A 24,602-nucleotide genomic window follows, 5' to 3' on the forward strand; every position below is an offset into this window, starting at 1 on the left:
TGTAATCGTAAGTGAAACGTAAAGGAGGTATGTAAAGAAATCATTTCACTGTGTGTAATTAGCACAATATATGTATGTTTGTAACTTTATATGTCAAATACCCAATCTTCATAATAAACTGAACGTATGTATATAAAAAGTGTTCTATGTATATAAAAACACAAAAAAATGTTATAACAAAATATAAAAAGTGATATAACAATATATAAGAATATAAAAAGTATAAAATATAAAAATTATAAAAGTAAAAAGTATACAATATAAAAAGTGTTTATCCATCTAATCTATAATTTGAAAAGAGACTTTGTATATATGTATGTATGTATCCTTCGTCGTCGTCGTCCGTAGATCGGTGACGTCATCGAACACGTGATTCGATTTTTTTTTTTTTCGATCCATGGGCGCCGATTTGTTTTTTTCGATTCAATGGATTCACCCCCGCGGGGGCGCAAGGCGAGTAGTTTCATGGGGCCCCGCCAGGGGCGCCAAAAGGGGCGCAGCCCCGTGGGGCCCCGAAGGGAGCCCGGGGGGGCGCAGCCTCATGGGGCGCAGCCTTATCGGCCGCAGCCTTATGGGGCGCAACCTTATGGGGCGCAGTCTTATGGGGCGCAGCCTTATGGGGCGCTGTCTTATGGGGCGCAGCCTTAGGGGCGCAGCCTTATGGGGCGCCGCCTTATGGAGCTTAGCCGCATGGGGCCCCGAAGGGGGCGCAGCCTAATGGGGCGCAGCCCTATGGGGCCCCAAAGGGGGCGCAGCCTCGTGGGGCACAGGGGGGCGCAGGGGGGCGCAGCCTCATTGGGCCCCAAAGGGGGCGCAGCCCCATGGGGCCCCGAAGGTGGTGCAGGGGGCGCAGCCTCATGGAGCGTAGCCTTATGGGGCGCAGTCTTATGGGGCGCAGCCTTATGGGGCGCCGCCTTATGGGGCGCCGCCTTATGGAGTTTAGCTGCATGAGGCCCCGAAGGGGGCGCAGGGGGGCGCAGCCTCATGGGGCGAAGCCCTATGGGGCGCAGCCTTATGAGGCAAAGCCCTAAACGGCAACTGATCATGGGGGCGAAGCCCTAGACGGCATTTAATCATGGGGGAGTGGAGGGGCGAAGCCCTAAAAGGCAACTGATCATGGGGGCGAAGCCCTAAACGGCAATTGCTCATGGGGGCGTGGAGGGGCGAAGCCCTAGAAGGCAAAGGCTCAGGGGGGTGCCGAGGGCGAAGCCCTAGAAGGCAAAAAAAAATTTGATTTTTTTTTTAATTTTTTTATTATTTATTATTTTTTTATTATTTTTTTAGTATTATTTTTTTTTTTTTTTTTTTTATAATTTTTTTTTATTATTTTTTTTTTTAATTTTTTAAAATTTTTTTTAATTTTTTTTTTGTTTTTAATTAAATGTTTACTATTAGCTTAGTCATGTTTAAGCGGTTTATATTATAAATACTGAGCGAAGCCGGGTAATACAGCTAGTTAATTATATTTATTGAATTTAGCTACTCACCCGAATGAGTTGATCGTTTATTTGATTACTAATATTATGCTTACCAAAAGCATTGTAAGGTACTGACTAATTAAATACTAGTCAAAATTATTTATTGAGTTTTCAGCAATAGTATAAAAGCTTTAAAAAGACAACTTAAAGGCTTCGAAATATACATATGTATATAGTATAGATACATGTGTATATAAATTCGTTGCTGTGAAACATCAACGAACATTTTCAAACGCTTTTCTAACATTAAAAACAAAAAGACATTTTGAAAATGAATACAAAAACAAATGAGTTTATTTACGATGTTACATCGTAAAAAATATCTTGTTTTATTTTTAATTCTCTTCTGAATACGTAAAGCTTCAAAGCAAAAGTTTTCACAAAAATACAAACATCGATCATAAACGTGTACGAGTGTAATATAAAATAAGTCAAATTTATTATTCGTGCAATAAAATTTCAATTATATTTTAAACGTCAAATACAGAATGCGTCGAATGATAAATCGTGTACATAGATTTCACATACATAATGAATCAAACTAGAATGTGTAAAACACTATACATATTATGTATAATAAATATAATATGTAAAACGCTGTAATTCAGGTCAATAAGCATGTACTTTTATAAACTTAATTGCACGTTTACCTATACGTTACTGTTTGTTTTGTGTTAACGTACAACTAAGCATGATTTTCATGTTATTTATAAAATAAAAGCTGGTAACTAACAAGAGCTGGCTTATTTGAATTTGTTAATGTATTCAAAGCACAGCTTTTCAATGCAAACTTGAACAGGTTTCACAGTTGATGAGTTCGAAAAGCTCAATCGATACTAATTAAATGCGGTGAGGGAATTGCGCTTTATTTTTACTTTCTGATCATAAAAACTGTTTATATATTATTTCACCGTTTGGCGAATATATGTGTATACAGTCGATGTACTATCAAATGAGCTAATCTTGTATATTTGTCTATTTGATCTAGAAAAGTGACCAAGTATTTTTAAGGAAATTTTTCACCCCACCTACATATGTACATATCTAAGTAGTTATAACCTAAAATTTCGATTTAAATAAGTCTCGACTCATTAAATGATTGATTAATTTCAATCGCCTACGTCCTGATTAAATATTCCTAATTATTGGTGACAATTTAAATTCATCGTTGTGATTGAAACATACCATACAATTTGAACGAATTCGATTTTACTGACTAATCTAGTGATACAGATACCAGATACAGTATGCTGAGGTTTAAAATTAATTCATTAATATACACTTTGATTAATCGTTAATTTGAATCAATAATTATTGTAGTGTGAAATTTTTTATTATTTATACTAGGAAGGCCTAAGAGGTTAACCCAATGTGCCTTCCTGGCCAGAAATATTGTACATTTGATACAAGTATTATTAGTATCTTACAAAGTAAATACATATCAATTACAGACCCTATCAACCTTATCTTAAATGAATAGGGCCAACCCTAACTTAACCTTAACCTAACCTAACCTAACCCTTAAATAAAAAGGTGTTGATTGCTAAGATATGCTTTTTTTGTGCAAATATTGATAAAAATAAAAAAACGTATCTTAGAATGTATGTATGTATGTAAGTATGTATGTATCTTGAACTATAAATGCTGTGAAGCGATTTTGGCCTTTCATTTGCATCCTGAACCCACTTTTAATCAACAAATATACTTTCACACAAAACCCGGTGTGGTTGGGATGCTGCAGTACATCAATCCCTATAGAAGAGCCGCACTTGTAACGTAAAGTAAAGTAAACATTCATCTTTGTGTAGTTGATATCAACCAAACAAACTTTTTTTTTGTTTAATGTACCTAGCTAATCAATGTAGTCGACTAACCAGTAGGGATAAGACACATCGTTGATTTGTGGCACACCTTATTTAATAAATAACACCATTGATTTATAGCACACCTTAAACACTGACTAACCAAAATTGAACGACACGTTCAACACTTCATTGTTTTAAAGAAGAGTATATAAACTCATTACTGTTAGAATTTAAGTTATTCATCACCATCGAGACTCCGAGAGTGGTAGTCGATACCATCGAGACTCCGAGAGTAGCAGTCAACTGACCAAAGTTAAATAGTGAAACAAAGTTCTACGTATCTCATTCAAATTCTCCGTTCCATAATTATATCTGTCATTTTTCAAATATATCTACCAATAAGATAAATGTAACGTTTTAATAAAAATAAAGAAATCTTGGTTAACCAAGTAGTCAAAAAAAAAAGAAAAATTATTTGATCTTTCATTGGAACGTGACAATATGTATGTACATATGTGTCTTCTTCTTCCAGGTACTGCGTATCGAAATAGGAAGTCAAATTTATTTGAATTTAAATGTTTTTATAATACGTATGTATATTGAAGGCACGATGTTGTTAATTAAATGTATGGCTTACTCGTACACTAACAATAATAATGGAAAAGCAATTTACAACGATAATAATGTGCAGATGCAATCTGTGGGTCATCCCAAGAGGTCACTATTTGTAATTGGGGGAAACTACACAGTATTAAAAGCGACCGGCTGATAATTACAATTTCATGGGACAAATTCAGTCTCGTCGTTGACCCTCGTTAAAGCAAAATCGCGATTCAAGTCTGAAATCTGCAAAATTTTATCAAAATCTGCATAACGACCTTTATTTCGTTGGCTATCATCTGTCTCATCGCTCACTCTTTACTTTATTTGCTTCTCTACGTCTCTACGTGATTTTAGCATATTTTTCATATTTGCATATCTTTTCGGAGTTGTATTGTATTGTGAATATATGTGTGTATATTTTACATATGTACATATAAAAACAATGTCTGGTGGTTCTTAATTTTATCAAATTATAAATGTTCCATTGTGTTGTCGTCACGATCTTTTTTGCCATTGCGCAGACGAGAGAACAGTCTTCTTACTAATAAGACTTCCGCAAGTTGAACCAAGTAAGTGGAGCACTTCTAAGCGTTAAATTAAATACCATCAGTCAATTTACTGAATGAAAATTCCGCTTTGAATTTTGATTCTAACCCATTAAGAAACTGTATAACAAGTAATTTGTAAAACAACTTTTCAATGTATGCTTTGACATAATTTATACTGAAAGCTTGTAATATTAAGATTAATAGTTAAGAGTGCATAGATTCTTATGTCATGAAGTTTCCTTTTTTTGCAAGCCTCTTATTTATAATTATTATCAATGAGTCAGATTTTCTCAATATTTGTTTTAAATAATACTTTAATCTAAACATCTAAAATATAATAATAAATTTCAAACAAAAAATGCATTGTACACTAGTCAATAAAGTATGCTTTATATCAGTGGTTATAAATCAGTGGCCTATGTAGTCACGAGGGATTCGTGAAATGATATCAAGAAGCTTGGGATCAGATAGAACTTCCCAATCATAATGGATATTTTTCTTTTTAAATTTGTACATACATATGTATGTATACATACAATAATTTATATAAAAACGGAAGCGATGTATGTATTATGTGACAGACGCGTGGAGACACAGCCAATCAGAGTCACAGAGGCATACAGCCAATCAGAGTCAAGTGTGTCCACGTGGTCAAGTGGTCGAGGAGACGCGGGGTAGCGGGGAAGTGAGAGGTTGTGTAGCGTCTGACATGTGCGACGTCAGGCCGAGCGACGGGAGCGTACACACACATGCATTCATCATTTCGAATGAGTGAACGGGTTAAATAGGTGAGCGTGTAATGCGCTCAACTTTTTACGATTAATACGTGCACGCGCGCGCCTATAAATTACCTTACATTATATATAACATATAACTTTATTTTAATTCGTGTATCAATTCCTTTGCAAAACCACCCGTTGAAATCAACGGGCACAATACCACACCTTAAGCGCGCGAATTTTTTTTGCGGCGACTAGCGGTAGTGGGCAAAAACACAACGCTGCGCGAATAAATACAATAGATTATAAAAATCGCTCAACATTCAAACTCATATAAAATAAAGTAAAAATCGAAATAGTTACATGTATGTTTCTCCATATACTATTAGTAGAAATTTTGAACGAATTATTGACCATTTGTAGATACAGTCGATTAAGAAACTTTTCCTTCGGCCGTTGCACATAACCTAAAAGCGCAACATTTGACAATTTAACCATTATTTAAATACAATATATCTGCTTTATTTATACAACATAAAATAACGCTTGCGGTAATTGAATTTAAAAGTTAGTCTTCAGAGCGCGGTAATTAATCAAAGTCGATTGATTGGCTTAAAAGTTTGAGAAGCCGTGGTGCTAGTTTGCAGCGACAGATAACAGAATCCCATCTCGACCTTAACTAAGCCAGATATATTTCACAAAGAACATCAAACCGTCGGGGAGTGTTGACCTTACATAAAATAAAATATTATATACATATACAACCATGTATGCACGTAGTATTGCAACAAACATAAATTTCCTTCAGACTTGATGCAATTTTTATATATATTGTATTTTGTATGTTCATTTTATATATGTATGTACATATATACAAGTACGTCGATTGTTAAATGTAAAAATGTCAATACAAAAATATATAAACAAACTAAAATTCTGATTTATTACGGGTACCATTTATGGGCCCCGTAAAATAGCTCGCACGACAGATTCAGTTTTCGTCTGGCAAATCAAACGTCAAATAGGTTGCCAGTAACAAAAATAAATACCAACCCTAACAAACTAATCTTAAATGAATAGGGCCAACCCTAACTTAACTTACTTAATCTAACCTAACCTAACCCTTAAATATATTAATTAACTTAATTTATAAAGGTACCATTTATAGGCCCGGCAAATAAAAATAATGCCTCTTTCTAAAATAGCTCACACGACAGATTCAGTTTTCGTCTGGCAAATCAAACGTCAAATGGGTTGCCAGTAACAAAAATAAAATTTGACAAAAATAGATACCAACATTAATAACCTAATCTTAAATTAATAGTGCCAACCCTATTTAACCTAACCTAACCTAACCCTTAAATACGTAAGCGTTAGCTGCTAAGATATTACGATTACCCAGTGAAAATGTAACTGGTTATGATTTCACTGAAACGTCAAATTTTATATTTGTTACTGGCAACCCGTTTGACGTTTGTTTTGCTGGGCTAACTCCGATTCTGTCGTGTAAGTTATTTTAGTGATGTTAATTTGACATTAAATGTCGTTATGACATTTGTCGTGTAATTTATTTTAATATTATCTCTAATTATATCAAAAATATTATCTCTATCTTTACTAGGTATTTAGATATACATATATCGAAAGATAAGTACGTATTTCCGTGTTTAGCGACTTGCCCTCGTTTAAGTTGACTTAACTGCACTAAAAGTCGACTAAATATAGGCTTCTTGTCTTCTAGCAAAGTGCAGCTGTGATTCAATTTTAAAATTTGTCGAATTATTTATAATATTCTGGGTATTTGGATTTTATCAGTTAATTTAAATTTCTATTTATATTGCATAAACATTTTTTTGTTTCCAACAGTGTCAATAAATAAGTTTATATGAGATAAGATAAGTATTTTATTTTTTAACCTGAGAGTTGGTAGAAAGCCGCGTTTGGATAGCTAGCTGTTATCGCTTCGATCTTTAATTCGATCTTCGAGTTCGTTAATGATAAAACTTCTCTAATAACATGTTGGAGATTTTGAGTTACTTCAATGTTAGCTAACCCTCCCGTATGTCAGTAAAATATTAAAGCTATATGAAGAGTGGAAGTGGCTCAAAATCTGATCACAAATATTTGACGAGCAGAAATTTCACTAAACTAACAGAGGCGAAGTTAACAAAAATGGCTTATAAAAAATAGTATAATATGAAGTTCGTAAAATATCGTAGTTACGAATAGACGCTATCAATATAAAATCAAGCCAAAAATTCAAAACCAGTCACAATGATTCGATTATATGAGATAATGAGAGCCTGTAACGCAAATTTTATAAGATGTTGTGTGTAAAAGATAAAATTATAGGCGTTTAAACAATTAAAATCTGACAAAACGAGTGGGTGGTGGAAAGTCAAACATGTAAGGCTACTGGCTAGTGGCAAAGGGCTAGCTGTCACCGACTCCAAAGTTTTTGGATTCTTAAATATATTTATTACAATTATATTTCACCATCGACTTAGCGGACCCAATTTAAATCTCTATCGGCGTCCAAACCTTGCAAAATAGCAAAGTTTCAAAGCCATCGGACGAATACAAACGGTTTTTCAAACCGATTGGCGAAGTGAAACTAATAAAAGCCTCGTATAAAAAATTCATCACAATTTATCAAATAAAAAATAAGCACCCCATTTTCGAAAAATAAAATTGGTATATAAAAACTTTCAGCACGGTTTGAACCGAGTCATGTCAGTTATCCGCTTTGCACCTCTCTTACTCTTTTCGTGAAAATGGAGAAAATATTGTTTGCATATTCAGAGAGCACACGCGATTTTCCCGGATATCGGCTCGGCAACCAAGAAAATCTTCGACGGGTTTTCCCCGTCTAGACGACAGAGGGAAAATTCCCCTAATACTTTCGGTTGGATCGAATCCAAAGAACATTTACCCTCTTATATACTATATATGTATGTATGTATGTATGTAGTGCATTATATATTGGGTGGCAATTACCACTACCGCAACACGACTAATGCACTTCTATCGCAACACAAAGTGCATTTGTACCATTCGACCGACCGAAAGCTCGATTACTCATTACTCACGCTGCTATATCCTTTCCTCTTTCCATTTTTATTTTACACTATCGGTTTTACCCGGCGTCGCTCGGTATTTATAATATAAACCGCTTAAGCATGACTAATCTAATAGTAAACATTTTATTAAATTATTTTGAATAGTTTTATTTTATATAAATTTATTTGAATACTAATATTTGTTTTTCTTATTAAATTGACTGTCACGAACAAAAAAACAGATATAGTATGTCTCTTTCGAAATTATATGCATACCAGAATCCGGTGCCTGCGCCCCCAGTGCGAAGGCGGCTTCGCCCTCGGGGCCTTCGCCTCGGTTACTCTCCGGGGAGAATCCTTTGAATCAACCAACGAATCAACGAACGAAGGTTACATACATACATATATGCAAAGTCTCTTTCCAAATTATATATTAAATATGAATATTCACCTTTACAGAACGCTCCAAAGCGACGAGTGTACTTAAACAGATACAATAAATCAATACAATGTAAATTCATACAAACATCCACAGTGCCATCTATGGAGAAATTTTTGCAGCATTTTATAATCAAATTGGCAAACCTCAAGACGCTAATTAACCTGATATTAGCAACAAATGAAAGGAAATGCCAATTTTAGAGGAACCGTTTCAATGAAAATCAGAAAAATTAGCAATTTCTGATAAGAAACGATCGACCTGGAGTCACAAACCAAGATCGGGACAGCAGCGGGACTCTAGTGGGAATCGAACCCGTGACCACTCTAGTGTGACTCGAACACTAGTCCACGCTGCTGGTTATGAAAGGAAAAGCACAATAGTTAGCCACACTTAAAATTCACTAATGTGTAGGCAAATTCAAATAAAACACATTATTTTCTTAATATATTATATTTTGTCACATTTTTATAAAATACAACATTACAAGTTTAGTATATATTATATAATATGTGTATGTACAAAATTTACCCTGTCAGTATGCTTAGCAATCCGGCAGGCTTTTTTTAAAATACAACCTATTACAAAGTTGCAGTCTAAAAACAGCTTGTTCGATTCACTAAATACAATATACAGGCTCACAATAGTAACACTTAAATAAAAATAAAAATAAAGTGTTTGTAATTTGGCTAATTTTCAGGTGACTCACTTATATTTTTACGTCCAGTCGTTCGTTATATCATATATTTGTGAGTTGGAAAATCCCCTTTGGAGCAATTTTGCGGGAAAGGACGTGACGTTGCACGGTTTTAATAACGAGTTTGACGGGAAATCCCGAAACTGAAACGACTATGACACCTGCTGAAAGCTCTGTGTGCAATATGCAGTTATGCAACACAATGCACTTTGTTGCATAATGCGTTTTGACGAGCCCAACACAACAATACATAAATTAAAACAAAATACATAATAATTCTTATAATAATAATTAATCATATACTAACATTTACTTCTAAATTAACAAAACAAATCACAGCTTTTATATACAGGTTAAAAATATTTTATTAATGTGCGATTTAAATGGCAAATTAGCAATCACTAGGAAAACTATACGTGGAACACAGTATTGGACATGTAACCATAACGGAATTGATATCAATGACCGCATTGTACGTTTTTCGGTGTCGTTCATGAACTAAATTGAATGAAATGGATGTAAACAGCTATGATTTTAAAAATCAAAATTTTTAAAATCGTGTCTAAAGTTCAATGATCGCATCATTCATATCCAGAAACGTTTACTTATAAAATATTTACTATTAAAAATGGTTCAATACAACTTTTAGATCATCTATTATTTAAATTGAAGTGCAGATTCATATCTTGAAAACTTTCAAAATAAATTTAATTTAAATAATATTTCATTAAAATATTTTTCTTTACATATTTACGATGACTACTTTAGTAGTCACCAAAAGATATAAAATAAAATAAATATATACAAAACTCTTGCAAACATTTTAATTTGCAATTTATCCGGGAACAAATTTCAGAATCCAGATAATTAATATACGTACAACATTCAAAATAAAAATTATATGGTTGTAATTTTTAAAACAACACAAGAAAAAATTATTACAATTCAAAATCAACATGTTAATTATTCTAAAATTAATTGCTTGAAATTCAATTTCTTTAAAAAAAGTTATAAAATTGCCAATTTATTTCATGTAGAATATTATTCATTATAATTCATGCTAAACAATTAAATGTTTATACAAGTCAAGTATATGTATGTGATTATATGTATGTATATATTTTTTTATCATATTAATGCATACACATATTTTCCTTTTATAAACATACGATATTTTCCTTTATTAATGTATTTTTGTTATATTAAGTTTTTTCTTAGCTTGCGTCAAAATTTATTTTTAAAACAATTATATATTTTTACGAGTAACTGACATTAGAGCAATTCATTTTCGGGTAATTAAACATGTAGACAAATAATAATGTGCCATTTAATAAAATAAAAATATATGATATTAAGTTAGCTTGGCACTGTTTAGAATTACTCAAATAAAACTTAACGAATTTGAAAGTTTTCAAATATCATTAGTTACAAATTTTTGAACTAAGTGTACACAGGCATATATAATATAGTAAAATTTTATGAATGTGATAAATGAGTCAGAACTCGTTTCGAAAAATTTCGTTTTCACCGAAAATACACGCAATTACGTTTTTATATGATAAAAATAGATGTAAGAGACGTTTCGTACCGAATTTAATTTGACTTTGCCTCGTTGCAAACAACCGAGACAAATTGGTAATTATTTTTAGGGGATGGTATTGGAAAATGCGGCAGAGAAGGCATCATTATTTTGATCAGTAACCCAATATCTTGTCGAAGATACGCCTCCAAATGGGTCTCTGCCTTTGCTCCATATCCTTGTTCTTTCTTTCAGTGAAGCTTATCCATTCTTTCTTGGCCTGCGATTCTACGGGACCCCAAGACTCTCTAGGCCTGTACGCAGCTTTGAACATCTGAAAATCATACGTAAAGTGTACTCTCGATTATTCGGACTAATTTATTTATTTATACAGGTAAAAATCCATTTAAGTAAATTACATAATAAAAACATATAATGAAATCTTATAATATAAAATCTAGTATATAATTTGGAAAGAGACTTTATATGTACATATATTATATATGTATGTATGTATTCTTCGTTCGTTCGTTCGTAGATCATCGAACTAATGATTCGATTTTTTTTTCGATTCATAGGCGCCGATTCGATTTTGGAGAGGGCGTAGCCCTAGACGACAAAGGCTCAAGGGGGCGCAGAGGGCGTAGCCCTAGACGGCAAAGGCTCACGGGGATGCAGAGGGCAAAGCCCTTGACGGAAAATGCTCAAGGGGGCGCAGATGGCGAAGCCCTAGACGGCAAATGCTCAGGGGTGCGCAGATGGCGAAGCCCTAGACGGCAAATGCTCAAGGGGGTGCCGAAGACGCAGCCCTATACGGCAAAGGCTCAGGGGTGCGCAGAGGGCAAAGCCCTAGACGGAAAATGCTCAGGGTGCGCAGATGGCGAAGCCCTAGACGGCAAATGCTCAGGGAGCACAGCCCCCATGGAGCCCGGTCGGGGGTGCCAAGGGGGCGCGAAGGGTGAAGCTAAGTGTTTAAAAAGCCCCATGGCTGTGCATATAGGAGTATTTAACCTTTGACGGACAGAGCGTCAAGATTGAACGAGTGTCCCTTAATGGGGTCGAGTAAAACCCTAGTATTCTTTAATGAAAATACAGTTTTCTTCAATACATAGGTAAGGCCAACAGGCGACTGCACGACTCAATAGCCGAATAAATGTCTTTCTATAACTTTACAGCATTTCTTCTGCGATATATGTACATACATAATGAGTGCCAGTAGACTTTTGATCAAAATTAAGTTACTCCATATACACATGTATGTTTGTATAGTACTCAGTATCGTCATTATCATTGATGATCTATGATTTAAAAATGTGATGAATACTGAGACAGTTGTTATTTACATATGTTACTTCACCTTACAATTTACATATGTAGTACAGTAGATTGAATTTCAACAAATTTGAAAAATACTACATTCATTCACAGATAATTGGCACCCGGATAATCGAGATTATGTTGTATTTAAATCATGTATGTATGTATGTATATACTTGCATACTTTGAAAAGTATTGATCGCGAGCCTAATTGCTGATATCTACACCGCCGAACGACAAACGCTAGCTTTCCGGAAAATTGCCGGGAAAACGGCAGGTACGATCGTTAAGGTGTTTTATGCCGTTCTGTTTTATCTTTCGCGTTTTGTACCGTTCTTACGAGTCGGTGGAAAAACTTCGGTTTCGCCTCTGAAGTTCGGTGACTTTGACTGTCCGTAGACAAAATCGATTATTTCGCAACACTATACAAATGTATATGGAATGTTTTGAAAATGCGTACCTCTGGTATACCCAACAATCGTCTCTTGTAGAATGCCAATCCGGCAAATGTTGGTAGCTGAAGTATTCCAAAAGCAGACAGAAGCCATCCACAAACTGAAATAGAAGGAAGATTTTCAAGTCACTAATGTATAATAATAATATAAATTGATTCTGAAGTTCTGTTATTTCAATGTTAGTACACGAAATTTTCTCAATGATTCTAATACAGTATAAATTATAAAGATTTAAAAGTGATTTTTTTCTGTATATGTAACTTACAATATTTGAGTATATGTATTATATATATACATATGTATATATAGGATTTTTTTATGAGAAAATTGGCGATTGGAAAAACCGCACACTGAAAAATGAGAACACATACACAATTTCCGGTATGTATTTTTACCTACTCATTATTTTCAGTGTGCGGTTTTATTTTTACTTTTTATATTTTATTCGTGTGCGGAGTTTATCATATTTGTTTATCGTACGAAAATTTTAATGAAAAAATTCCGTCCAAAATTGCTTTTTCTATATTTAGAAAATAAGGTCGATGGAACTTGTTTCAAATTTATTATGTATCATTATTATTTCATTGATAAATCAAACTAAAATTAATCAATGAAAAATGTTGATAAATTTTTCAATTCCCAATCTTAAGCTTAATCAATTCAATCTGTATAATTTTAAATATTTAGGATATTCTTACTTAATAAAGCTGAGTATTTCTCTAAACCCCAAAATAAAATAAAACAATCATTTTATTCAATGAAAATGACTATTTTTTTTAAATTGAAGGCATTTAGTTTACCTGTAAATACATATATAAATAAAATAAAATTGAAGTATATTGAAAGCATAGCATCGATAATTCGTTATATGAAAAAGTTGAATATAATTTTGTACCAGAAATAGGTTTTTACTTCTAGTGCGAAAAACCGAACAACCTAATCATTTTATATAAACAATGTAATCGATTTGCGTTCGGCAAACATTTTTTCAGTCAAGTAACGAATGTGTAAACATTTAGAGAGTGCTTTTCGATCATCTTTGACATCCGATAAAAGCATAGAGAGAGGCAAAAGAATGAAACGATACGTCTAATATTATGTACATACATATATGTGTATATATGTACATACAATATTATATGAACATCACATACGATACGTATTTGATTTGAACAATTCCATATTTTCGAACCAAAACTTTAGATGAACCATTTTATTATATAAATTAGACATACCTACGTACATATATTATATACGCACATCCTAAATAAAATATTTGAAATGTAAATATTCAGCACTATTCAATAAATTTTGCTAACGAGCGTCCAATTTCCGACAATTCCAAACAAGGACCCAATGGATTCGAATAATATTGAATTACATTAAAAAGGGTTGCCGATCGCCGAATCGTCAATAATGATTTTTTTTTTTTTTTTGAAAAGCGGCCGATATGTTTTCCATATTTTAGAGATCGTTTGCGCATTTTGACTGAAATGTATGCGCATAAATAATCTCATCCCGGGGAAAAAGCCGGATGCACGAGAGAACCTCATGCATAAGTTTTCCGCAATATGAATGTGTGCAATTTTTCACGCGCTCAATACGTTTATCATTCAAGTGAATAAATATAATAAAAACATACATACATATGTATATATATAAATATATATATATATATATATATATATATATATATATATATATATATATATATATATATATATATATATAATACGTGTTTGAACGATAACGCTCACTTTTGAACGAACGATCAATATTAATAGTTATTGAATATTATATATTAACATAATATACAATAAAACCATTTTTTATTTCAAGTACCGCTCAATACGAATTACCTAATCATTTATTTTGGGAAAAATTTGAATTTGAATTATTATAATATAATAAAATATATGTATGTAAAATAAAACACATCACTGAATACTCTCGATAGATGTCGTACATTAAATGCAGAAAAATATATTTTATATATATGTATGTAAGTAATATTACACATAGTATAAACAGCAAACAGATGTCGTTATGAAATTTTTCAAAATAATAATATAAAACGTATTCAGTATTCAGTCAGTCGAACTATGAAAATGATAAGTATATATATTACAGTGAAAGCATATTTCAAGTGAAAATATTTTAACCAATTCAAGCAATGAAAATGTATCAAACAATGAATTTACAACGATTAACTCTATAAATTTAACCCTAACAACCAGATCTTAAATGTATAGGGCCAACCCTTACTTAACCTAACCTATTCTAACCCTTAAATAATACCAAACCTAACAATCTAATCTTAAATGAATAAAACCAACCCTGAAAATGTAACTGGTTATGATTTAAAATATATTTTCCGAACGCGGTTGAACTTTTTTCAAATACCTTTTATTAAATTAATTTAATTTAATTGTATAATATGATAAAAAATGGTAAAAACTACCAACATATCTATCTACATATAAACAATATAAAACACCAATAGAAAAATTAATTAATTAAATAAATTTTCAATAGATGGCGGTAAATGCTCAGAGACTAAGCGCCGTCTATTAGCCTAGAGGAAATATTGGTAGCAAACAGTATATATAAAAGTTTATTTCTTTTATTATTATATTAATATAAATATTACGCCTATTTATTTCCCACTGCCTTTTTACAAGGTACTCTAGGCTTTGACTCATTATCTTTGAAAAGTATCAGTACTTAAACTTTGGACGCCTGAATGCAGTAGAGCTTTGCGTCATCGTTTACTTTTCCAACTTATTGCTGCGAAAATGTCTCCTTTCGATAACTCATCTCTTGTAAAAGCTATCCGGTTGATAGATGAATATTTGGACCTGTTTGATTTTCAAACAGTCAGTTTCATAAGATTTAACACAAGTCTATTTGAATGAGATGAATGATTGCCAATTTTTATTGTTGTTTCCTATTTTTTGTAAGACTGGTGTGACACATTGGGGCAACCTGTCAGGTCATATTAGTCATTATTTTGTTATTAATATTATCTATCCATTTATATAATGTATTATTATTATAAATCAAATATAAATAAATATTCTTGTTATATTCGTACGTTTTGTTGGCAGTAGTTTAGATGTGACGTACATATGTATATCGAATCCAAACGAATATTATAGTTCGAGAAGCGTTATCTTACACAGACACACAGACAGAATATCGATATTATATATACTACATATGATGATACGGTAAATTCGGATACGTTGATTTGGAAAAACTTTTCCATTTTCCTTAATAAGGCTTTGATACCGGATCCAAATTGAGCGTCTGCCATAAATTAGCACGTAACGAGGTCGTGTGTCGACAATCAGTCGTCCGTAAATCATGCAAGGGATGGATTTATCATTCCCGCGATATAGGGTGGGTCGTAAATAATACCCTTTAAAAGAGACCCGCCCGCTGGTGGCTTTTATGTGGACGGAAAAAGCGCATAGGTTCTGATGCACCTGCTACGCGTTCCCCGACACCTGTTTCCCTCGCAATTCATTTGCGAGGTGCGGCTTAAAAGTTCTGGGAAAATTGCAAATGAAGCTACTTTCGCTCTAAGATATTACATAAATTACGTTATGTCTTTTTTATGATATCGTTATTAAATATTACTGCATACTCGCGAAATTGCTAGGCGTCGCTGGGACGGGTGAAAATTACAAGAAAGAATTTCAGAAAATTTTGTAAAATAAGATTAGAGTAACCTTACATTATTGAGTGGGATTGCAAGTTTGGGCATGAACTTGTGCAATATTTTAGAATTATTTCTTCTTCTTGTTAATGCCTTGTCCGCAACCAGACGTTGGCGACCACCTCGTCGATTGTTTGAAGATATCCGCATCGGTCTTTAGCGGCTCTGAATAGTTCTTCGGCGCTCATATCGGTTCACATGCGCATGTTTCAATGTCAAGATAACTTTTTCCTGCCAATCCATTTTTTTCCTTCTATTTTCCCCATGGTTATCAAACGGAGAAATTCGTATTTTGGACCCCGTATCATGTGTCCGAGGTACTCCATCTTTCTCCCCTTGATGACAGAAACAAGCTCCCTGCCTCTCCCCATCATGCCGAGGACACCTTCGTTTGATATATTTTTGGTCCACCGATACTTCAGCATACGCCACATCTCAAAAGCTTCGATGCGGCTGATCATCTTGGTCTTCAGAGTCCACGTCTCAAATCCGTATAGTAATACTGTCCAGACGTAGCTCTTCGCTAATCTCAATTGAGATACTTGTTTGTAAGCGCTGCCTTCATTTTAATAAATGCTGTTCTAGCCATCTCGATGCGGATTCTTAGATATTCATCTGGGTCCATCTCTTCATTCAACCAGGTACCCAGGTATTTGAATCTTTTTACTCTTTCTATCACGTCTCCATCCAACGTTAGATCACCGGTGTCTGTTTGCATTCTATCTACTATCATAAATTTTGTCTTCTTTAGATTTATGCGCAGACCTCTTCTATTGCTTTCTTCATGTACACGGTCTAGAGATCTTTGCAGGTCTGCTAAATTTTCAGCACTAGTGCTGTGTCATCTTTATATCATACATATATCTTCATATCTTTATATCATTTAGTGCCGTGTCATCAACATATCAGCATATATGTTTGAGTTGGTTTTCAATCTATGTAAATATTTTATTTATTTATTTGAACGTACTAATTCAAGCGATAAATGATTTTAAATTATAATATGAAATAGGACGTTCATAATTGCTTTAAAACACGTAACTATCTAGCGAAATTTAAAAGTCAAAAGTATATTTTTTTTAAACATTTTGTTATGAAACTATCATGCACTTATTGGACCAGTTTTTTCACAGTTAATAAAAGTTTGTTTTCAATATTGTTACGTACGCCGTGGATTGAGCGAATTGCACTTAGACCAACGGATATATGTTATCGGATTAACTAAGTGCATGCACTTACTTCCAAGGATTATATCTGGACTCTAAGTGCATTTAGGCTAAACAATGACCGTTATTAGTTATTTCTCAGAATCGGTTCGGGGAGACCCAATGTCGTGGAAATACATATCCGAATACGTGACTATACAACAGGTAAACAGATTAGGCGTCCTGAGAGATCTACCCTTTATAAGGCGGTACGTAGGCGATATCATGTCATTCTGGACTGAGCACTGCCAGTGCGTGTATCTCCTTAATCATCAATAAATGCTGTGAAACGACTGTTGGCCTTTTACTTGGATCCTCCACCCACCCCTACGCAACAATATCAATGTTTATTTTATTTTATCTGAACGTTCTAATTTCAGCGGTATATAATTTTAAACTACAATAAGAAATGTTCCATACAGAGCCACTCGTCCCCCGTAAGTGAGCGGGAGCGAGTGAGACGTAATGATGCGCTCTCAATTCATCATATCGCTCTTGCATCATACATACGACAGCATTTTTACCTCAATTTAAAATCATTTACCCCTTAAATTAGTACGTTCAGATAGTAAAAAATATGATAAGATAAAAAAATCCTCACAGACGTGGTTAAGTGAAAAATTATCGAGCTAAGCTCATAATTACGGAAAGGTATGTGTAATAAAAAAGTAGATTTTTTTAATCCCAAAATTCGCTAGAATTCGCTTTTATATCTAAGTTAAATTACCGTAATTATTCTATGGTCCTAAGTTGAAAACTGTGGATTTTTATAACGAACATACAAACTTTCATTTTACATATATAGACATACATATTTATTTGTTCGTACGCTAATGAAAATCAACTAAACGATGCTGAATATTTCTTAGAATACCAAAAAACACCAAGCTTCATTCCGAGTCCTATCAATAATCATTAAAATGATTGATCCGTCAACTTAATCAAGCTAAACCTTAAAAAAGTAATACTATATTTAAAGTGTGTCGATAACCAGAGGGTTAAATGCAGGCTTTGAAATTACAGGTTATTTAAATTGAAAGTAGGCGGGTAGAGAGAGTTAAATGATGAAAGTTTCACATCTAGATAGTGGTAAAGTTCACAGGGGACTTCATCGAGGATCTGGCTGTAAAGTGAACTATCACGAGCGCTCTTCAGACTGCGGACCTTTATTGAAGTGCTCCTCCACTTGATAGCCCCTGCTTTGTGTCGTCGAGAACACGACCTACATTTTTATTACATTATATGTATGCTTTATAGTGTCACAAAGCTTAAGAATCGGGTGACAAACGCTTTCAGTTCCACATTGTAATATAATCATGTTATAGCCCCCCCCCATAGTCTGTTCTGTTCTTACTTATTTGAAATCGAAAAGAAAACTTAATGTTTGCCGACAGTATATTTTTAAAAGAAACAAACATATACCATACATAACCAGCTGAATAGACTAGTGGTTAGCATACAATGTTTTCGAACAAAGTGGTCACGAGTTCAAATCCCACTGGTTGCTGCTGGCCAGACCTTGGATTTATGACTCTAGGTCGATCGTTTCCTTTTTATGAGATCGATTTCCGTTATATGAGAATCAAATAAAATTGCGTAGATTAATAACACAATTTCTATTGATAACTGTCTTACCTAGATAAAATAAACGAATGTTTGTTATTAATCCACAAGAATGGTTGAAATATGATTTTTTTAAGTAGAATTTTATTTAATTTTCATATAAAGATAATTTAATATATTATCCCTATTAATTCAATTCAGATTCGTGTACAAACGATTAAATACTAGTACGAGCTTTTTGCTCGAAATTTTACCGATTTAAAGTTCAGCACACTTCAAATTAACCATTTTAAACGAAAACAAAAAAAAATGTGGTCAGAACACTATCCCAATGTTTCAATAGAAAAAACTCAATATAAAATAGTATTAACAGTGGAAAAAAATCCCAAGTGAAAATACGTACTTTTGACTTTTGATTTGAACTGGACGACTACTTACGAGAGATTTGAAAGCTGAAAAGTACTACAAATGAAAGATAAAATACCCGACTATAGATTCCAATATTCATTTTGAACAGAAAATTGACAAATTTTGAGACATCGACCGAACAACACCAAGATATAGAAAAATCGCGCGATTTAAAAAACACATATCTCCGAATCTATAATCCGAATCTCCGAATCTAGAATCAATAACACATATCTAGAATCCGAGCTAATCAACATGTTTTATTACCAAATTCGTGTTTACTGGGCATAGATCTATAAGAAAAGTCATATCTCGTCTCTGAACCATTTTTCTAAGTGACCCGACTTATACAAACGAGGGCAGTGTTTATAATTTATTTCCCATTCCCCAGTCTGACTCCTGCTTCTCCAGTGAGCGATGTTTGGATATCAGATAAGTCGGAATTGCAAAAAAAAATACTAAAAACGAAACAAAAAACACAAATTTTCATGAAATATTATATTACTTTATACCTGGGACGTGCCTACTTCACAGTTTTGTACCCGAATGTCCTTTATTTGAATTTTTGGGTTTGGCGTATTTTTCATTCAATATATTTAACCACGCAAGCAGTGTTCGAAATATTGAGAGCACCTGTTTTTTTTTACAAACAACTAGATGAACCCGGCATGCGTTGCAATGCCAGAATAAAGCGTAATATTCCCGTTCCCATTCTCATTCCCGTTTCAAATGATGGTTGTAGGAAACTAACTCAACTAACGTCTCTTCAACGCCGTGTCGTCATAAACCAACTGGTAACGTGGTTACCAACGAACACATTTCCTTGACTACACAATGGCCCTTCAAACTTTCGCGTCGGTAAAATCGTAATTACAAATATTATTATTATGAGGTTTATTCCCGTTTTTTTTCTTAGTAAGCTTCCCGGACATGCATACAACAAATCCTGAAAGTCTCATCGTAATCAGTTGAGTGGTTTAGGAGCCTATACTAGACAGACAGACAATCAGACGAACGGACATTCAATTTTATATATATCGGTATATATATTGATTAATTAAAAAAAAATACCGGAAATATCGGTATAGCTATTTTTTTCTTTCGATAATACCTTTGTAATAATAATATTTTTGCAATCCCTAATACCAACAGAAACGTCAAAACCAAATGAGACCGTATAAAAATAAATAAAATAATAATACCTATAGCAGCTACTGGATAGGCAACCTTGTTGTACTCCAGTGGCTTCATTGCTATTAATGAATACAACAAAACGATAATGAGAATAGCAGGTGTTACTATCGCCCAACAAATCCTCCAGTAAAGACTCGGCTTCATATTCAGCATGAACTCAATATCGTTACAGAACCTCCTCATACCTAATTGAACAAAGAAAAAAAAACATTAAAACCCTTATCTGATCAACCCTTAAAATGTCTACAATATACATATGTACATATTTACCATAGATCCAAGAAACGGCACATATTTGACCGATGCCCAAAATGTACACAATGAACGAGCCTCCGTGATGATCGACGAGATTCAAGATGAACATTCCACCCTAGAAATAATAATTTTCAAATGAATGTTTCGTTATTGTTTATAGGTTTGTTTCGGGATTATAAGTGAGCTTAATTATCCACCACAAAGTGGTCCCCGGGAATTATTTTTCCGGACGGCCACTTCAAAGGATCCCGGGACATTTTGATTGTATACGCACTCTGCGGTCCTTTTACCTTCGTCACTTATCCTTTGAATTACCATAATGCTTTTCAACGACTAAAGAAATGACAAATTGGGACCCGGGGCGAGTGAATGTAATTATTAACTATTCACTGTTTTGCAACCGAACTCATCCGCCTCTTTTGATCTTCAATTCCAGTCTCAATTCGTAAACGACGCATTCAAATTAGGGTTCAATAATTTACTAGTAACTACATAGGTGCACGCGTTCGTGCATTTGTTTGGGTGTGAGCACCATATTTATTTATTTATTTATAATTATAATAACAATAACAATGAAATGACCAGTGTGACCTGACATGTTGCCCCAAAGCATCACACCAGTTTTACATAACAAAAAAAAGAAAATAACAAAATAAAAACAATAAAAATTTCAATCATTCATCTCATTCAACTAGTCTCGTTTTGAGTCTCAAGAAACTAACCAGCTCATCAACATGACAATTAAACAGGTCCAAATGCCCATCAATCACATTACGGAACCGGATAGACTTTACAAGAGAAGAGTTATTGAAAGCAGACATTTTCGCAGCAATAAGTTGGAAAAGTAAACGCTGACGCACAGCTCTACCGCATTCAGGCGCCCAAAATTTAAGTTCCGATAAAATCGAAGGTTGTCAATACTTCCCTTTAATACTTCCAAGAAATATTTGTAAATGGCAATAATTCTTCTCGAAGTGAGTGAGTCAAAGCCTAGCATACATTGTAAAAAGGCAGTGGGAAAAAAATAGGGGTAATATTTATATTTATATTTTATATAGGGATAATATTTACATATAATGTCAGTTTACAAATTTCACATGCGCATTGTCGGTGTGGCATATGTACGAACGTGTGACGAAATAAGCGTTTTGTATATGTTACAGTGAAAGTGTTACTGCCAGTGAAAGTATAATTTCACTAACTGAAATAGTGAGTACGGATGTAACAATAGAATTACAAATTCACTGCCGCCTATAGGCGGCAGCCTCGATTACCGTTTTAGTTCCGATTACTGTTTCAGTTCCGGGTCCCTATTCCAGTTTCAGTTCTGGATCCCGATTACTGTTTCAATTCCGGATCCAGATTCCTTTTTCAGTTCCGGTTCTCGATCCTTGTTTCAGTTCCGGTTCCCGGTTCCCGATTTCTGTTTTAGTTCCGATTCCGACTAATTATTACTATACGTATTGTAACTTTATTTTAAATCATGTATCAATTTGTTTCTGAAACCACCCGTTGAAATATCAACGGGTACAACACTAGTATATACATATTTGCCGACACACCGTTTTTATATCTAATATACATATATAATTTGGAAAGAGACTTTGTATGTATGTATCTTTCGTTCGTAGATCCGTGACGTCATCGAACAAATGATTCGATTTTTTTTTTCGATTCATAGGCGCCGATTCGATTTTTGTATACCTCCTTTACGTTTCACTTCCGATTACAATTCAGGAAAAAATTTGCCTCTTATCCGATCGTTTTCATACTTTGCCATATTGCTCATTTTGGTCATCAATATAAGTAAATGGATCCTCCGCCATTACGATGGTGCAAAAATATCGTGTAAGACGCGTTTGAAATTTGAATTTCGGAAAAGTGCCTGACATCTATCCAGTTCTTAGTTTTAAACATAGATGGCGGTAATAAAATAAAATTATTGGTATTTTTATTAAAAATATGAAAAGGTATGTTTTTAAAAATCTTTTTTTTTACATGGTATTTTTTACGATTCAAAGGATTCACAATCCCCGCAGGGGGCGCAGCCCCATGGGGCTCCAAAGGGGGCGCAGCCGCATGTCATTATCCTCTTCATTGTCTCCTGCTTGTATTTCATCCGTAGTTCACCAGTTTAGAGGCTAATACAAAAAGGACATAAATAATTGTCTCTTTGCCTCTATACTGGAGCGGTTAAGCTATATACATATGTACATATCTAGCAAATTTGCTCCGACACAAATATTGCTGTTATTTGCCTTTCAAACATCACATTAAACGATAACGAATATCCTCTCACCTTTCACTAACAACATTTTAACATTGCATTCAATTACCCAGAAAGACTTAATTAAAAAAACATCCGATTTAAAAATCGATTCAATCAGCAAGGTAAACTGGCCGTCGCGGTCTTGTACAGTAATTAACCAATTAAGAGATCTCACGTATAATATTATACATATACTTGCTTTAATTATAATATTTTTTCTTTTAATTATTTTCGCAGTAGGTACAAACAGTCGTCAGTAGGAAACATTAGGAAAGTAGCACCGAGTTGCGGTCTAGGGGCCAATGACTGCTTGCGAACATTTTAATGAGCTCCTAATTGCCGTTAGCCCTTTCGTTGCCGAGCCCTTGGACATTCGAAAGTGCCGAAAGCTGTGCGAAACCGCCAAACTATACCAAACGCCTAATTAATTCATATCAAAACTCCCAAAACTAACGAATCCAGGGCTGGATTCTCACCCTCAGAAAAGAGCAATCACTTACCTGATCGAATCGCTGATCAGTCTCCCCGACTTTACCCACCTATTCATTATTCATGAACTTCTGATTTTATGGCAAAGGCCCTCTCTCACTCACTAATACATTTTACTACATTTTGGAGTTTGCGTAGCCTGTTCAAAAAGCTCCCGAAAAGCGGCTATTTTAACAGGTATTGGCTAATATGTGGTGTTTGTATATTAATTTGTAATTTCAATGAAATTCTTAGTTTAACCCTTTGAGTGCTGACGTCTTTTCTGTTGAAAGCCTGCCACGCTGAAAATTTCGCCAACATTTCCAACAAGAATTATTTAGAAATCCAATAGAAAGCAGGTATAAAAATTGTAGCTTATCTAAACAAACCCTAAATCACTTCACTAGATAGCTACCGCTGAGGATTTCGAGTTTTGTAACGGTGTATTTAGACTCGTAATATATCTTGCAACAATATAAAATGAATAAAATAAGTACATTAATGAATGTATTTTTCCAAAACTAGTTCCATCTTCTTCATTGTTGTTAAAATGTAATGCTCACAATATAAATAACAAGTCACAATCTAAAATACTCAGCAGTCAGGGATTTCCATCGGGTAATTCTGCTATGGCTATAAATTCAGAAAATCTGGTGTAAATCAGTCTTTATAAACGTTGACAAATGAATGACACGGATTACACGACCCATGTTCAATGCATGTTCAGGCTTAACGGGTAGTATTCTTATTCTTGAAACACACGCTTTTGTATCTATCCATATTCATATGAGTACTGGCTGAGTGTTCGTTCGATCGTTCGTTGTGTCAATTTGGACGAGTCATAAGTGAAGTCTATTTATATGATCTAACACTGCAAGTC

At 34.0% G+C, this 24,602-nt stretch overlaps 2 protein-coding genes across 2 annotated transcripts in view; both read right to left on the reverse strand.

The window, feature by feature from the left end:
* The window catches only part of LOC143916579 (uncharacterized), a 590,438-nt gene that overhangs the window by 94,632 nt on the left and 471,204 nt on the right, over window positions 1-24,602 (reverse strand). The window lies entirely within an intron of this gene.
* LOC143916419 (sodium-dependent nutrient amino acid transporter 1-like) overlaps window positions 10,548-24,602 on the reverse strand; it is a 34,962-nt gene continuing 20,907 nt past the window's right edge. Inside the window, exons 10-13 of the mRNA XM_077437522.1 lie at window positions 21,001-21,100; window positions 20,739-20,915; window positions 12,645-12,739; window positions 10,548-11,201 (exon numbers count right to left, since the gene is read on the reverse strand). Of these exons, the coding sequence (XP_077293648.1) occupies window positions 11,043-11,201; window positions 12,645-12,739; window positions 20,739-20,915; window positions 21,001-21,100 (531 nt within the window). The 3' untranslated portion in view covers window positions 10,548-11,042. The remainder of the gene's footprint in view (window positions 11,202-12,644; window positions 12,740-20,738; window positions 20,916-21,000; window positions 21,101-24,602) is intronic.

Source organism: Arctopsyche grandis, chromosome 9, assembly GCF_051622035.1.
Source record: "Arctopsyche grandis isolate Sample6627 chromosome 9, ASM5162203v2, whole genome shotgun sequence".
NCBI lineage: Eukaryota > Metazoa > Arthropoda > Insecta > Trichoptera > Hydropsychidae > Arctopsyche > Arctopsyche grandis.